General features: G+C 33.1%; 1 protein-coding gene across 1 annotated transcript in view; it reads right to left on the bottom strand.

The window, feature by feature from the left end:
- The window catches only part of LOC124363394 (A-agglutinin anchorage subunit-like), a 38839-nt gene extending 20468 nt beyond the window's left edge, over positions 1-18371 (bottom strand). The window contains exon 1 of the mRNA XM_046818644.1: positions 18266-18371. Within this exon, the coding sequence (XP_046674600.1) occupies positions 18266-18371 (106 nt within the window). The remainder of the gene's footprint in view (positions 1-18265) is intronic.
- Positions 18372-18917: the final 546 nt, after the last annotated feature.

Below are 18917 nucleotides of genomic sequence, written 5' to 3' on the forward strand. Positions count from 1 at the left end.
AGGAAAATGTATATATGGTACGTCCACAATGAAAAGAAATTATTGTCTGAGCGTTAGTGAAGCTTATCACATGAAGAGCTAGAAAATTTCATTTCTGCCTGTCTGTCTGCACGGTATCTTACGAACCGCAGACTTGAAATTTTGCAAAAACATTCATTTCGAGTCCGAAGATGTTGCATGACATTCTTGACGTTTGCGTGGCCTAATTATCAGCAAGATATATCGGGGAACATTTTATTTGTAGAATTTAAGTAAAAGTTTTCATGAAAATAGCAAATGAAAATGGAAATTTCTCTCTACGTTGTTCTATGTTTTCTGTTCTGTGTAGAACCTATTTTGGACTATGCGATCAGGAATGAGTTTTCCATGATGAATGAACAAGAATGGTGCATATTTATCCATGAAATTTTAAGTAGAAGTAAGAAAGTAGAAACTTTAACATTTGATATTTTCAAGCTGTTTACAATTTGAATTATCCAATTTTGAAACTGACAATATTATTACAAAAAATTACCAAACTTCTACGAAATTTCAAGAAAATTGTTCTAATGATCGCATATTAGAACATACTTTTTTTGTAGTTCTAAGTTTCAAACAATTTAATCCATACAAAAAAAAAATATTCATATTTATTCTAAATAAAAAACTGTGAACCAAAATTAAGATAAAATCGATATCCGTATTGAAAACGAGAGGAATTCAAATGATACAATCTCACCTTGCTACATATATGGGATGGGGTTAAACAGGCGATGTGTATGCCTACAGCCTCTACCTACGCCCAGCCTCCCTCTCGGTTAATTTGAGGCGAGAGGTTCAGTAAAGATAAGCCCAACCTCCTCACTATTATCTGACACATGACTAGATTCCATTTGTAGTAGGTAATTATGCAGTTTTCGAGTGATTTGCATGAAGCAGGTTAATTTTCTGTGTTTTTTTTCCGAGGGTTTTAAACGCAATTACATATAAAATGTGGAAATAAGGTTTTAGGAACTATACCAGTCTATAATAATATGATAAAAAAGTACATGAGTACAAATATCTTTTATTTTTAAATATGGTTATTAAATAATGTCTTATATACAAATTTATTTAATTAAATAATAACTAAATAATTTGTTGTTCTTAAAAATAATTAAATATTTTATGAAAGAACCTAAGGAACACACCCTCAAATTTTTACCAAACGCCGAAAGAGCGGTGGAAAATAAATTCTACATTTTCATTAAACTTGTAGAACATACATAATTAAATATATTTTGGGCTTCAAAGTCCTGGTACATACTGATAAATAAAAATCATGTTGGTGGTAAAGCATTGTTTATTTGCAAAGTATATTATATTATTTAAATATAATAAAAAAAAAAGCAATATAATTTAAATTTTTGTTTTGACAGGAATGCTGTAGATGGAGCTTATATTGGTCACTGTTAAATTACATGAAAAACATAAAACCAATATTTAAGACTTTTATTGTTTTGTGAGGCCTTTCGATAGCGAGGCTATCTTCTTCAGACACATCACAAAAGTAAACACAAAAAATACTTTTAATAATACGATACTCGCTATCGAAAGGCCTCACAAAACAATAAAAGTCTTAAATATTGGTTTTACGTTTTTCATGTAATTTAACAGGAATGTTTAAATTTTTAAACTATTTTTATTGAAATATTAAAACATTCCCCTATTAGAAAATTAATACTAAGATCGGATATTGACATGATTTTTGATACTGATTATATACTAAATACAGAGGTTTAACGCTGTCAAGATCTGTTACTTAGGTACCTCTAAGTTGGGATCTATAAGTTCAACAAAAACACAATGCTTAGGCCCCTTATAAATTTGCCCCTAAAATGTGTAAATCATTGTGATGACACTAGTAAAGTATAAATCCAGGGATGAATTATTTTCAGGTTTTCAAAAACCTATTAAATTTTGAGCGTGGAAACATTGGTTCTACTTACGGCCCTGCCGTAATCCACGGTCTTTCAGATTACCTGCGCATGTGTATGAACTAAAGAGTTTGTATACTACTTACAATCCTGTAGGAAGGCAAGAGTTTGAAGACTTACGTAATTATAGAGTATGTTTGAAAAGTTTGGAAACGCCTTTTATTTCTCAAACCATTGCAGATATAATATATAAACTTTACACGGTGTTATAAGACTATATTAACTACATTCATATGCAAATATCCAAATATCCTTAGTACGTCGGCCCGTAAAGGCTGTCATAGAAATCCTAAATGTAAACATAGATCGAGTGATACCTCATTTTAAATATCTGTGTTAGTAGAGTTGAATGCCAAAAACCGCATCTCAAAAGGTTGATCGAATCAGAAATGGCGACATGTAGAAGGAAATAAGTAACACCAAATAATTGTGGGAAATATCCTTTATAATTACAACAGCAACTATGAATAACAGTTACACAAGATAAAGCAACAGACTGTACTAATTGCAGAATTACTTACAATTACAACAAGTTTTCAAAGTGCTGTCTATGTTTTGTATAGCAGTGTGCCACACTCTTGTAAAAACCTTTAACAACACTTTTTAATACACTGGGAGGTATTCGTTGAGCCTCTTCCGTGTTACGCTGAGCTAGCCGTCTTATATTGGCAGGCATAGTTTAAAAAAAATTTTCTTCTGATTAGATCAAGCTTTTGAGATGCGGTTTTTGGCATTCAACTCTACTAATTGAGCTCTTTAAAATGAGATATCACTCGATCCATTCTTTCATTTAAGATTTCTATGACACCCTCCATATAAGCTTATAACACTGTGCAAAGTTTATTCACTATATCTGCAATGGTTTTAGAAATAAGAAGTCGTTTCCAAACTGTTTAAACACACTGTATAAGAGTAGTAAGCCACAAGCTTCCAGGTTACCCATGCACTGATGGAAGTCACTTCTAGGCTACCGACACTTCTGTAGGAAGCCGTGAGCTTTTAGGTTTCTACCGCCGTGTGTGTTACCTACGCTACAAGCTTGCGGACACCTATGCAGGAAATCAAAAGTTTCGAGCCATGAACTTACAGGAAATCCAACTTGTGCCCCTGCAGGAATCCGAGTACAGACAAGAAAAATGATTGAGTTTTTGTTTTTATACTGAAAGTACTTCCTATTTGTAAACAGCACCTAATCATGGGAATACTTTGGTTAAATTAAAAAGATATATATATATATATATATATATATATATATATATATATATATATATATATGATGCTCATGTTACAATGAAAAGTACTGTAAATGAAGCTAAAGTTACATTGTGTTAATTTTTAGTATTTAATCTCATTTCATTAGTTAAAATATAATGCAGTGAATGCTTTGAAATACTCGTATACAGACTTTCAGAAGTAAAATACGTACTCAGTCCTTGCATTACGTACCGTAATTAAAATGAGTTGAATAAAACAAACTATTCATCTGTAACCTCCAACCGTGTTATTCTTACATCTAAAATAAATGGACGAACCAAAACTGTATCTTATGAAGAGACAGGGCTGAACGTGTAGTCACCTGTTTGCAGACACAGCGGTAACCGCCTGCTCGTCTGCCGGTGTGTCGCTTTGTTGATCTGCGGCTTACACACAATTTGCAGCGGGCCTTCAATTCCCTGAGCTGCCAACTTCACAATCAACCGCCGGAAATAACTTTCTGTGTACTTGTTTTTACCGCTGTGTGTGACTTTTTTAGACCATGACTGAATAAAAGTTGACAAAAAAATGATATGTGGCGGTATTGATGTCCGGTTGCAGTTTATTCCACATTTTTGTTCAATTCAGGTTCAAACGTGGCTGCAGTATAATAAGCGGCCACCAACACAATCGGATTATGATTATCGAATGATTCGAATCATCGGAATTCATTACTATCCAAACGACTGAAAACAAACTGTCAAATGACTAAAAATAAAATGTCGGACAAAATAACGTAATAGATATTTCAAAGAACAATATGGTTTTACTTGTTTTCAATCTTAGAAATTAACATCTAATATTAAAATAATTTACAAATTAAAATATAATATATAATTACAACAAAACAATATCATTTCAATACCTAATGTATTTTCAACGTAAACTTAGGAAACAAAGAAGACACGTACATCACAGTTCTTGCCGCCATTAGTCAGTAACGAAACACATGATTTTAATTTTTAATGTATTTCAAACACGATTTTACTTTGAATTAATTTTGAGCGAACTGAATTAAGTTTTATGCTTTTAAAATCATAATATGGTGAAGCTATACTTTTACATCTAAAATAAATGTATTTGTTTCAGATTACATAAAGTAACTAAACTATATTTAAACGACTTTTAAGCAGCGTAGTACTTACGATTACTTTAGCGAATTTAAAATGGCATTTTTGCAGGTACTGCTGCCATCAAAAGTACACATAGTTTTTTTTTTATTTAAACTAAAATAGTACAGAATTTTTCATTATATTCACAATACCAGATTTAGAATTAAAAAAAAGCCTTCTCAAGATCGTTTTTAGATACGTCATGTTTGTTCTTACTTTTCTCCTGATTTTCACCTTTAATTCTAGTTTTCATCACGTCAATACAAACTGGACAATTCGGATATAAAGGTGTAAGGTTATTATCATGTAACCACTTAAAACATTGCTCAGTGTTTATAAAATGTCACTAGTCTAAATAAAGAAACCTGGCAATGATTACTTATAAATATATATAGGTCAAATGTCGTATTCGATAGTATCGATATATAAGATCGATAATCACAATCCGATTGTGCTTGTGGCCGCTTATTATACTGTGGCCTCAAATGTTGAAGAAGATCACTTATTGTACCAAAGGGTACATGGTTATATTGTGGTTAGTTCATTAAAGTTAATTTGTATTCAAAGAATATATGCAACGTTTACAAACCAAAGGAGTAAAAACAACATGGAATCGATCAATATCATCCCTTTATTTAAATCAACTCGTAGTCGTGAATTAAAAAAGCTACTCAAAATTCAAACAGACATTTTGGAAAATCCAACTTTATATGAATGACATACGTCTAACTTCACGACTTAATTCCTCTCTAAATATTTAACTAATCGATTTTAACCGTCCTGTACTGTAGGAACGTTCAATATGACAATTTCAATTGCCTCTTTAGTTGAGTTGAATCCGAGTTAAGGGGTGAAGTCATCAAAGGGCTTATTGCAGACAATCGACAACTTTTGTCCAATCTCAAACCCTTGTGAAAGCACTTTGATTACTGGTCCGTTTCTGGAAACTTCGATATTATTGCTGAATTGTTCTTCGATTGTTTTCTTTTGTAATGCTTATATTAGATTAAAGACGACGAAAATACGTGAAAGCACTGTTGATTTGCTTGGTTGAGTTTTCATCCCAGAAACTGCGGAGAGTATGATAAGAAAATTTTCAAGAGGGGTCCTGCTCTATTTTTGAAGTTTTGTAAAATGACCTGAATTTTAGTGTAAAACCATCCATTTACTTTTGTCAGAGGAAAATACTTTTAATGACACTATGATTACAAATAATAGTTTGTGTCTTAGGAAATATTTATTTTTGTGATTAAACCTTTTGTCATTTAATGTCATGTTGTTTGTGTTTTCCTAATTTTCTATGGTGTAAGAAAATTTAGCCATCGAAAAAAGACTATTAAGGCCTGATTTTTGAAACACAGTTCAAAGTTTTTGCAATTTTTTTTATTATTAGTTATGCAAGTATTGCGCTGTGTGCTGAATTGTTTTGTTACTTTTGGAATTCAATTTCTATAATTAGGTTCCAAACTCTCTCTGGGTATCATCATGACTAAAAACCACATTTCTATAATTGAACTATTTTTCATTACTCCGATGGAGCTAAAATTTCACATATAAACTAAAATTCCGTGATATGCAACTACGAGTCATATGAAATTTTAAAATTTAAAATTTCGCACATGCAGCTTAACTACCCCAAATCCTCTTTTGGTGACTTGGTATGTAGATTAATATTATACACTGCCATGAAACGCAACTTAACGAAAAAACCATGTGAATTTATCATATGGCAACGAATTTGTTGTAGGATTTAATTTTTTTTTAATTTTAAACGTGTACACTATTTACTTTATAGATAATAGTAAGTTTTATGATGCTGCATGGCCAACTTTTGAAGTTGGCTGAGCGTCAATGAATCTTATCACTTAGTAGACTAATTATATTTTCTTGCCTATGGATGTAAAACTTTTCCAATGTCTATACATTGTACATTTTTTTTTAAATGAGCACTAAAGTATAAATTCTGCATGCAAGCTTAGTGAATCTGGACACGTTGTGTGGCTTTCCCCTGCCTTGTGGAATTACAGTGACAAGAAATCAGGATAAAAATGTATTCTATCCAAAACTAGAACTAAATTTTATCAACGAATAAACGAATACAGTCAATATTATTGTTTCAATTAAGGCATCAAAATAGAGACCAAGAAAATTTCATTTGTCTTTAATTTATCGTGGTAAAAAATCTAGTTTTGAATAATTTACAAAATAAATGTTTTGGCATTATCAAATATTAAGTCAAGCTACTGACATTTCAAACTTTAATACTCACCGTTAATCGACTTAATCGACTACACATGTTAATCCCTTAACCATAAATAACCATACAATTTAATACCCAGAACCGTAGATATCCATAAAATTTAATACCCATAACTGTAGATAACCATAAAATTTAATACCCATAACCGTAAATAACCATAAAATTTAATATCTGTAACCATAAATAACGATAGAATTGAATACTCATAAAAATAGATAACCATAAAATTTAATACGCATAACCATAAAAGTTTATATCCAAAACCTTAAATACCCATAAATTTTTATACACGTAACCGTAAATAACCATAAAAGTTAATATCCGTAACAACAATAACCATAGACTGAATACCCATAACCATAGGTAACCATAAAAGTTAATGCCCATAACCATAAAAGTTGATATCCAAAACCGTAAATACCCATAAATGTTAATACCCGTAACCGTAAATAACCATAAAATTTTATATCCGTAACAATAAATAACTATAGATTGAATACCCATAACCGTAGATAACCATAAAAGTTGATATAAAAAACCGTAAATAACAATAAAAGTTAATACCCATCAGCGTAAATTACCATAAACGATAATACCCTTAACCGTAAATAACCATAACATTTAATAGCCATAACCGTAAATAACCATAAAAGTTAATAACCATAACGTGACGCATATCAACAACACACCCTGGGACCGCAAGAAGCGTGAAAATTCCCCAAATACGATAAAAGTGTTAACAAATTAAATTGCGCCAGTCTGCGATGACAGTATTGCAAAGCGAGGAAGGGAAAGGATATTCCACACGACGTTTCCTGCAGGTAATTCCGGGATTTCCTCAAGAGGCGGAAGTAATCAGTTTAACGTATCACAACGTCAAGCGTAGCTTTACATCTCCCCGCTGTGTTGACTTGCGGCGGCGCGAGTATTGTGGTTTGGCCCAAACCTCGGCTTCATCCAGACATTTATTGTGGTCTCCAGAAATTTCATCATTGTACAAGTGCCGCATAAACATTGTATTAATCATTCTGATAATATTGTGCGCTAACATCTCTTTAGATGAAAAACACTTTGCATTAGTAATGGCGTTGACGGATCATTAATTATGTTTCACATGTAAAGTCTGATGTGAGAATCCAGGTCTAAGGACCTCAATAACAATGCATCACTACGAATCGTATACGATTAAAAGATTATCTTACTATGGTATCAACTAGTGGAATTAACTAACAAAGGAAGTCCCAAGGTACTATACTATATGCGTTGATATTCAACGAGATTTCATATTTTTACAACTTTTAGTAGCTTGAGTGAACACACTTATGTTTGCATAATATGTTGTTATTATGCATATTTCACTAGATATTCGCCAAACAACAAGATCTCAAAAGCTTATATCGATACGTGTCCTGATAAATAATGGTATGACTTGTACTACAGTTCATCGATTCAGTGCATCGTTTATTAGAAAACATGTCCAGTTTTGTAATATGTTCGTACTTGACAAGACTTCGCTAGCTATTGTTTACGTCACGCAATTCAATATCTAACTTACCACCTGCTATATATTTCTTTGTAACAGAATACCTCGCTATTACAGTTTTCGTCACGGATTTCAAGAGTTACCTAATAATTGTGATATACGAGTATATCGTTATGATACAAGACCTCATTCGCTACTGTGTTCAACGTCATGTAGTTCAAGAGCTACCTAACACTTGTGATATATATCGTTATGATACAAGACCTCATTAGTTACTGTTGTCAACGACACGCAGTTCAAGAGTTACCTAACACTTGTGATATATATCGTTATGATACAAGACCTCATTAGCTACTGTTTTCAACGACACGCAGTTCAAGAGTTACCTAACACTTGTGATATATATCGTTATGATACAAGATCTCATTAGCTACTGTTTTCAACGACACGCAGTTCAAGAGCTACCTAACACTTGTGATATATATCGTTATGAAACAAGACCTCACTAGCTACTGTTTTCAACGTCATGTAGTTCAAGAGTTACCTAACAATTATAACATAATGTTATGATACAAGACCTCATTAGCTACTGTTTTCAATGACACGCAGTTCAAGAGCTACCTAACACTTGTGATATATATCATTATGAAACAAGACCTCACTAGCTACTGTTTTCAACGTCATGTAGTTCAAGAGTTACCTAACACTTGTGATATATATCGTTATGATACAAGACCTCACAAGCTACTGTTTTCAACATCATGTAGTTCAAGAGTTACCTAACACTTGTGACATATATATCGTTATGATACGAGACCTCACTAGCTACTGTTTTCAAAATCATGTAGTTCAAGAGTTACCTAACACTTGTGATATATATCGTTATGATACAAGACCTCACAAGCTACTGTTTTCAACATCATGTAGTTCAAGAGTTACCTAACACTTGTGATATATATCGTTATGATACAAGACCTCACAAGCTACTGTTTTCAACATCATGTAGTTCAAGAGTTACCTAACACTTGTGATATATATCGTTATGATACAAGACATCACAAGCTACTGTTTTCAACATCATGTAGTTCAAGAGCTACTTAACACTTGTGATATATCTCGTTATGATACAAGACCTCATTAGTTACTGTTTTCAACGACACGCAGTTCAAGAGTTACCTAACACTTGTGATATATATATATCGTTATGATACAAGACCTCACTAGCTACTGTGTTCAGTCATGTAGTTCAAGAGCTACCTAACACTTGTGATATATATCGTAATGATACTAGACCTCACTAGCTACTGTGTTCAGTCATGTAGTTCAAGAGCTACCTAACACTTGTGATATATATCGTAATGATACAAGACCTCACTAGCTACTGTTTTCAACGTCATGTAGTTCAAGAGTTACCTAACACTTGTGATATATATCGTTATGAAACAAGACCTAACTAGCTACTGTTTTCAACGTCATGTAGTTCAAGAGCTACCTAACACTTGTGATATATATCGTAATGATACAAGACCTCACTAGCTACTGTTTTCAACGTCATGTAGTTCAAGAGCTACCTAACACTTGTGATATATATCGTAATGATACAAGACCTCACTAGCTACTGTTTTCAACGTCATGTAGTTCAAGAGTTACTTAACACTTGTGATATATATCGTAATGATACAAGACCTCACTAGCTACTGTTTTCAACGTCATGTAGTTCAAGAGTTACCTAACACTTGTGATATATATCGTAATGATAAAAGACCTCACTAGCTACTGTTTTCAACGTCATGTAGTTCAAGAGTTACCTAACACTTGTGATATATATCGTAATGATACAAGACCTCACTAGCTACTGTTTTCAACGTCGTGTAGTTCAAGAGCTACCTAACACTTGTGATATATATCGTAATGATACAAGACCTCACTAGCTACTGTTTTCAACGTCGTGTAGTTCAAGAGTTACCTAACACTTGTGATATATATCGTAATGATACAAGACCTCACTAGCTACTGTTTTCAACGTCATGTAGTTCAAGAGTTACCTAACACTTGTGATATATATCGTAATGATACAAGACCTCACTAGCTACTGTTTTCAACGTCATGTAGTTCAAGAGCTACCTAACACTTGTGATATATATCGTAATGATACAAGACCTCACTAGCTACTGTTTTCAACATCATGTAGTTCAAGAGCTACCTAACACTTGTGATATATATCGTAATGATACAAGACCTCACTAGCTACTGTTTTCAACGTCATGTAGTTCAAGAGTTACCTAACACTTGTGATATATATCGTTATGATACAAGACCTCACTAGCTACTGTTTTCAACGTCGTGTAGTTCAAGAGCTAACTTTCCACTTGTGTTATATATATCATTACGATACAAGACTTCGCTAAAAATCACATATTGCAACTGTGTCCAAGTCATCTTTACACTGGTAGATGATGCAGGAGATCTCAGTTATATTAAATTTTTCACTTTAATATGATAATATTTGGGTCAAATTGAACTATTTTAGGTTTTTCGTATTAAACAGCAATTACTTTAGAAATGAATCATTCGATTTTACCACCACGTGTTCTCTTATATACTTATGAGACCTTGGCTTCTATGTGTTTAGAACGAACCATACAATTTGAAGTGAGTTAATTTGATCTTGTTGTGGGGTGCATTGATATAAATAAATATGTATGCTTTTGCATCAATAAATCAAAGCCAGAATAAACCAAACATATGTTTGAGCAAAGCAGTTTGGTGTGTTTGCGGTGAACGCTCTAATGCCTTAACATGTGTTCAGTGACCGCTTTGACGCTGGAGTGTCCGGGGTCACGTATTCGATTTCTGGGTTTAGCACGTGTACAAACTGTATCCCCATTCATGGTATTAAAAACTTGTTTTTGAAATCAAAATCAAGCAAGTATGGCTGAAATAATATTTTTAAAGTTCTGTGCACACATTATTTATTTTCTAATACTTTGCTTATGTCCGTCCTCCGACTAAGCCTAACAACGTGAGCCGATTTCCAGTATAAATATTATTTTAGGCTCATCGGTGTATATGTGTGGATCAGTTTATAATTGTAATCTATACAACTATATAAAAATCTAATGGTGCTCGTGTTTGTGTTTACAAATCTACTGGACTGATTGTATTGAAATTTTACATGCACATTCTAGGGTACCTAATTAACATTTAGGCCTATTGCTAATTTGAAAATTCCTCCAGGCTACGCCCCACTGGTCTTGATAATTCCCTTTTTGGCAAATTCAGCGGATCGTAAATATGTTTTTAATTAACTGTTATGTAAACATTATAATGTGACAACACAATAACATGTTTACACTTTACCTGCTGCTCTACGTTATACTGAGTGAGTTTCCATTTTGCTCAGTAAGACGTATTCTGTAGCAGTCAACCTGTTAATTAATTTCAGAGCTATTTTAAATTTCCTTGTGTTCTTAATTCAATTTTTTTTGTAATTGTACTCTAGAGCACAAAGGTTTATCCAGATAATAAAACTGGAATTGTTTAGTAGAAATACTCATTTAACTGATATTCTTGTAATATTAAGTATTCATCATTAGTTTAGTTCATATGCCAAAGACAAAATTACTACCTTATTTTTAAATATATTTTTATTGCTATTGAAGCCACCTTAGTTATTTTTTTCGATAGAAGTAGGGTTCTTATAACTATGCGTGTGTGTGTGTGTGTGTGTGTGTGCGCGCGTGCGTGCGTGCGTGCGTGTGTGCGTGTGTGTGTGTGTGTGTGTGTGTGTGTGTGTGTGTGTGTGTGTGTGTGTGTGTGTGTGTGTGTGTTCTTGATCGGGGTAAAGAAGCCAACACTACTAAGACTGGAATAAAATTACAATGGCCGAATGTACGCGTTAGGACCGAAGTGGGCTTCTCAGACCTCTGTATATATTTACAAAACTTTCTTGATTATGGCAAAAAGACTAACTCGACCATGGCGTTGGAAATATAATTCATTCAAACGAAAAGTGCTCTGGGCTATAACATTTCAATTGCTATTATAACTGTTGGAGCAGTTCAATAAAAAGCCATAAAGTATTAAACAGAAATTCGGGTTATTTTACAAGTACTTTCAAAACCTGTTTCACTCACTGACTTCAGAGTTCAAAAACTTTTAATTTCAATGTAATCAGGAGGTTACAATATCTTTCAGTGAATTTTTACTTATCTCAGGGTAGTTTTGAATGCCTTTTAAAAAGAATGTGCCCATGGTGTTCTGTTTTTCAAAAACATAATTGCTAGTACATACTATAATAATTTTAAAGCTACAGTATTTAAAGCCATGATTCCCAAAAAGTAAGTGTTGTAACACTAATTAAGATTTACCATCTTTTGCAGATGATAAAATGCCAAATTATATTGCTAAAATGACTCTAATATGAATTAATTAATACATGTAGGTGTTAAAATAAGATTTCTCCTACCAATGAGGTATTTCTCTTTAGGTATTCCATAATAAGCTCAACCTGTTTACGTGTGTTATTGACTTAATTTGTTGCCGAGTGTCTAAAGCGTCGGACTTTGAATCTGATTTAAAGATAGCACAGGTTAAAATTCTGTGTGTGATTTTATGGTACCAAGTCTCCTCCATTTCCTTTTTGATAAGACTCTACGAGTATGATCTCAATAATGCTGAAAAGGAGATCGTGTTCTCTTTTTATTACAAGTTGTGTAGGATACAATGTATCTCAGTATCTTGTGTAAAAACACTATTATGAAAGTTTTGGATGGTTTTAAATGACAGCTTATCTAATATTATCCATTAATTAAATTCTTATTTTCAAGATTTCAACGCAATGAGCAAGTATTTTTCATTCGTTATAAATTTTTTTGCATTGCAAAATAAATAGTAACAGGATTAAAACTATTATAAACATGAAATACGTATTGACTTACGAAACATTCTAAAAGAAACGTATTTCACAATAAATCTCAAGGAGTTGTATTTATTTGACAACATGTTGTTATCATAACATGTTTCTAAATAACAGGAAACTCTTTCCGGATCCCTTTATTCACGTCATGTCTGAATTGCTTTGGGAATCAGGGATTTCAAGGCATTTCACTTTTAAAGGTAAATCTCTAAGTGTAGAGAGCCAAGTCAAGAGAGGTGCGATGTAAATCCTCGTCTGCCAACTTGATACGACCAAATAGATTACCTTTCTTTCCCTTCAGAGATAATCTCAAAATTATACCAACTATCTACTGTCTCACTAAAGTTTCTGTTCTGTTTGTAATTTGTGTAGTTTGTTATTTGTAAAATTTTAAATTATTTATCGATGTCTTGAAAAGTTTTAAGAATGTGTCCCAAATGGAATACTCGGATAATCTCTCAAGTTAAATTAATTCCACGATAATCTATATAGTCTATAATAAATAAAATAATGACTTTACATTTAATAATAGTCTCTAATGCTGGGCGCTGGGAGAATCACAATATGTTTCTCATGTGTAGACAGATAAATTGCAGGAACAAAATGAGTGCAAGATATACAGTTATTCATTCGTCCGCCTATTTTATGGTTTTAATTACTATTGCAATATTCTTTAAAAGCGAAAAGGTCACTAATGAGGTTGATTTTTATTGCTATTCTAATTATTATTATGTATTTCCACCATCTGTTCTGTTTATGGTACTTCCATTATGAAACTGATGATAGTAGATTAGTTCATCTCAGTTTTACCAATAATCTACTAATCGTTTTCCCTTACAAATTATTCATAGTATCAAATCTTATAAAACTCTATCAAGTTTATTAGGACGCAACTATTAAATCTGAAATTTATTGCAATTCTACTTAAATTAAAGTATTGTATCGTGCCTAATAGCATATTCAGAAAGGCTTGAACCATCATTGAAGCTAGATTATTTCCACGATATCCTGCATATTCTATCGTTATAAAAAATAATGCTTTTATACTAGTCTCTAGAGTTGGGCGTCTAAGGAGAACCACAATAGCGTTTCCATGAGGAGACATATGAACTTTATGAACAAAATTATTGCAATAGTTACAGAGGATATACGATTTCAGAGATTAATCCGCCTATTTTAGGATTTTTAGGACAATTGCAATATTCTTTAGAATTGAAAGAGTTACAATTACGGTTGAATGTAAGTGCTATTCCAATTACTTTTACGCATCTCCACCATCTGTTCCGTTTATGGTACTGGCATTATGACAATGATGATAGGTAATTAATTCATCCTTTTCCATTACAAATTATTTCCAGTATAAAATCTTATCAAAATCTACTAAGTTTTTAGAAAGTTTTTTTACTAACTATTTCGTCTTTAATTTGTTGCAATTCTAATTACATTAAAATTCTGTATCGCACCTAATGTATCACTCATGTAAGCTTGAACCATCGTTGAAACTGTATATATTTTTCCCACAATATTCTGTATATTCTATAATTATAAAAAATAATGCTTCCATATTACATTTAATACTAGTGTTAGGCTGTAGAGTTGGGCGTCTAAGAAGAATCAAAATAGGGGTTCCATGAAGATACAAAGTAACTTTAGGAACAAAATGATTGCAATATATACAGAAAATATATACGAGGTGATAGATTTTTTCCACCTATTTTAGGATTTCTAGTTCGTTCTAATACTCTGTCAGATACTTCCAATAAAAAAAAACAAGTATATAAAATCAATTTAATTGGAAAATAAGATTTCAAATCTAATTTATGATTTTATTATCAATGATCGAACTATCATTTAATTTCTCTAAAGCAAAATGCTAATAAATAAGACTACATAACTACGGTATTAAATTAGAAGCAAGTACAATAAACCAGTTATCTTATATTGCTGTACTCACCAAAAATGTCTCCAATTTCATTTGTTTTGGCTTCTGAAACACATTGAAAATAAGAATGTTTTACACAAAAATCATTACGATAAAGAAAATAATATATTTTGTGAAGCGACCATAACTAAAAAGGGAGACCACATATATTTTGTCTGCCTGTCTTTTCATTGTAAATTTAATTCCATTTAAATTTAAATATTGTGGTTGTGTATTATAGTTACGTAATGAAAGTAGTTTTGTGAAATATTATACTGAGCAAAGCACAATACCAGCAAAGTCACTTGAATAGACCCTAAAGGGTGATTGATTGCTGTTCTAGTTTGTTGGGAATGTTAAAGTAACGTATTTTTGATAATAAAAATATAAAAATCCAAAGTAATATGTTTCAAACCCTTCGTTATTAATATTTTCAAGTAAATATTATTTAATACGTGAAAATCAACGTTAACAGAGACTAAATTCACATGTTATATCTGTTAAGTAATTATATTTGACCAGGAGATATTCTTTAATGTTGAAATTCAAACAGTTTTGGCTATAGTAGTGTTCAGATCATTAAAGCTTCAAGCTTGCATATTGTCATATTATTCGATATATGACACACTTGAAGCTTCTATTTATCTGAATGCTAATATAAAACACGCAGATTTTTCTATAACATATGAATACTAATGCGGTTTTTCAATACGATAAACTTTCAAACGTGTTTATGAATTGTATAAATATATGGAATACATCAACAAGGATGGAAGGGTAAAGAGTCGTTCACGAGGGAAACTTCTTGACAACTTCTCTGACTCCAGAGACCACAAATCTTCTTCATTCCGCACGCTGAAACACCGGTTGAGTGAGGATAACAGGAACCCAGTAGAGGATAGTCATAACTAGTGGAATAGTACTTCGGTATAAGAAAGCCAGAAAACGGCCTACACAAACATTTACAAGGTTTCTACACAGTTAATCAATGGAATTTTCCAGTAAAAACAGGATCTCTGTTAATGCCTAGGTAAAAATATACTACTTAGTAAAAAATAAGAATACCACCTGCATTTGCATCTAAAGATTGATAATAATAATTTGCTCACTTAAAACTAACTTGTCTTAAGCGTATTGAACCAAATTGTCCGATGTAAGTGTTTAGATAATTTGAAGAATAACATAGGTTCCATGATAGGACCTTGAGGGACGCCAGAGATGACTGGCAGAAACTAAGAGCAAGACTTTCAGAAATATTCAATACTTCGACACATTGCGTCTTTACTGAAAAGTATGAATAAAAATTAATGTGTAGAAATCTTGCTGAACAACATTAATTAGAGAAGGGTTACTAAATTACCTATGTATGTGAGTGCTCTCTTTGTATATTAGTAGCGATTTTAAATTTAAGTGTCACACAGAACTAATCATTTTCTATGTTACTTTGTTTACATAGATAACATGGTGAAATGGAGTAAAGGATATGTTTGAACATATTAAATGACAACACAGCGTGATAATTTAATGACTTATATCTTAATTATTTTGACAGATTTTAATTATTTAAACTATTTTTAGTTAAACTGTTTAAATAATTCAATCTCCCAATAAAATTGTACTATTTAAATTTGTAATGATAGTTTTTTCTGAAAATGATACCATTTCATGGAATTCTTTGTTTAAAGTTTGTTATTGACGATGGAAGGTTTGACAGGATAACAGGATTTTGGACAGTTTCCATCGTTATATTTTACAAAAGGTGTGACACAACGTTTCGAGGATTGGAATCTATCTTCTTCGTCAGGTGGGGTAGGTTTTGTACACAAAAAATAAAGAACAGAAAGTAGAAAAGAAGGGAATGAAGAAGGGTTAAAACATACCCAAAGCTGCTTGGAGTCTAGTTCAGGTACTAGGTTCACAGCAGGGATGCAATCCTCGAAACCTTGTGTTATACCTTTTTAAATTATAACTATGGTAAAAGTCCGAAATCCTTTTATAATTTTATGGAACATATGCAACTATACGTGTTACTAACAAAATGTCAGTTTCTGTTCAATGGAGTTTATGGAAAGTACATATTTGAACATGTAGATTGAATTTATCAAGGGGTCTGTTTGATCACATTGCATTAATTATGAATAGAATTATGAATTAGTTATGAACTATATCAATGGAATCTATCTTTATCCATATCTTTTGAAATCTTAACCTAAACTTACATGAACAGCTTAACTTTATTATATGTTATTCTACTTCAATAATTTGATGTATACTGTCAACCGAGGGAGCGATATCATGTATTATGATGATAATCCGCCCATAGAAACAAATTATAATACATCAAAATTTAAAAACACATTGCAATATTAAATTAGGTCACAATTTGTAACAGGTATCATTTATGCTTCATTTTTATTAATAGTTTCGTTCAGTCTTTAACTTTGAAAATGTTTATACTATATAATATTGATTATATCATAGTAAAAGTTGGCAGTTGTTGATGTGTACAATTCATTGTCAATGGCAGTAATATTTGTGATTTTCAAATTCATGTTCTTACATTTTTAAATATTAGATATTAGTGTACGATATGAATTTTAAAATTCCTATTTTTAGCCGGATTATTATAATTTTAGTGGTGAAAGAAAACTACCCTAAATCTACCAATACACGCGAAACTCATTGTCATGAATCAAACATGACTTAATGTGGAATCAGCCAGTGATCCTTTTGTTATTGTAAACAATGATATGATTGACGCGACAAACCCGGCAGATCAGCGCTCCTATCAGTCTCGGTGACAAAGAGCCGAGCCTGGTCTGTGCCGGTTGTACGCTGATTGAGGCTATTATACACTCTGATTGATGGCTTCATGCTTGACTACCTGCGCGCGATCAATCAACCAACCATCACTAAAGGCTATAATCACTACTATTGTAAACAATGATATGATGGACGCGACAAACCCGGCAGATCAGCGCTCCTATCAGTCTCGGTGATACAGAGCCGAGCCTGGTCTGTGCCGGTTGTACGCTGATTGAGGCTATTATACACTCTGATTGATGGCTTCATGCTTGACTACCTGCGCGCGATCAATCAACCAACCATCACTAAAGGCTATAATCACTACTATTGTAAACAATGATATGATGGACGCGACAAACCCGGCAGATCAGCGCTCCTATCAGTCTCGGTGATACAGAGCCGAGCCTGGTCTGTGCCGGTTGTACGCTGATTGAGGCTATTATACACTCTGATTGATGGCTTCATGCTTGACTACCTGCGCGCGATCAATCAACCAACCATCAGTGAAGGCTATAATCACTACTATTGTAAACAATGATATGATGGACGCGACAAACCCAGCAGATCAGTGCTCCTATCAGTCTCGGTGACACAGAGCCGAGCCTGGTCTGTGCCGGTTGTACGCTGATTGAGGCTATTATACACTCTGATTGATGGCTTCATGCTTGACTACCTGCGCGCGATCAATCAACCAACCATCACTAAAGGCTATAATCACTACTATTGTAAACAATGATATGATGGACGCGACAAACCCGGCAGATCAGTGCTCCTATCAGTCTCGGTGACAAAGAGACGAGCCTGGTCTGTGCCGGTTGTACGCTGATTGAGGCTATTATACACTCTGATTGATGGCTTCATGCTTGACTACCTGCGCGCGATCAATCAACCAACCATCAGTAAAGGCTATAATCACTACTATTGTAAACAATGATATGATGGACGCGACAAACCCGGCAGATCAGCGCTCCTATCAGTCTCGGTGATACAGAGCCGAGCCTGGTCTGTGCCGGTTGTACGCTGATTGAGGCTATTATACACTCTGATTGATGGCTTCATGCTTGACTACCTGCGCGCGATCAATCAACCAACCATCACTAAAGGCTATAATCACTACTATTGTAAACAATGATATGAATGGACGCGACAAACCCGGCAGATCAGTGCTCCTATCAGTCTCGGTGACACAGAGCCGAGCCTGGTTTGTGC

Source organism: Homalodisca vitripennis, chromosome 5 (assembly GCF_021130785.1).
Source record: "Homalodisca vitripennis isolate AUS2020 chromosome 5, UT_GWSS_2.1, whole genome shotgun sequence".
Lineage (NCBI taxonomy): Eukaryota > Metazoa > Arthropoda > Insecta > Hemiptera > Cicadellidae > Homalodisca > Homalodisca vitripennis.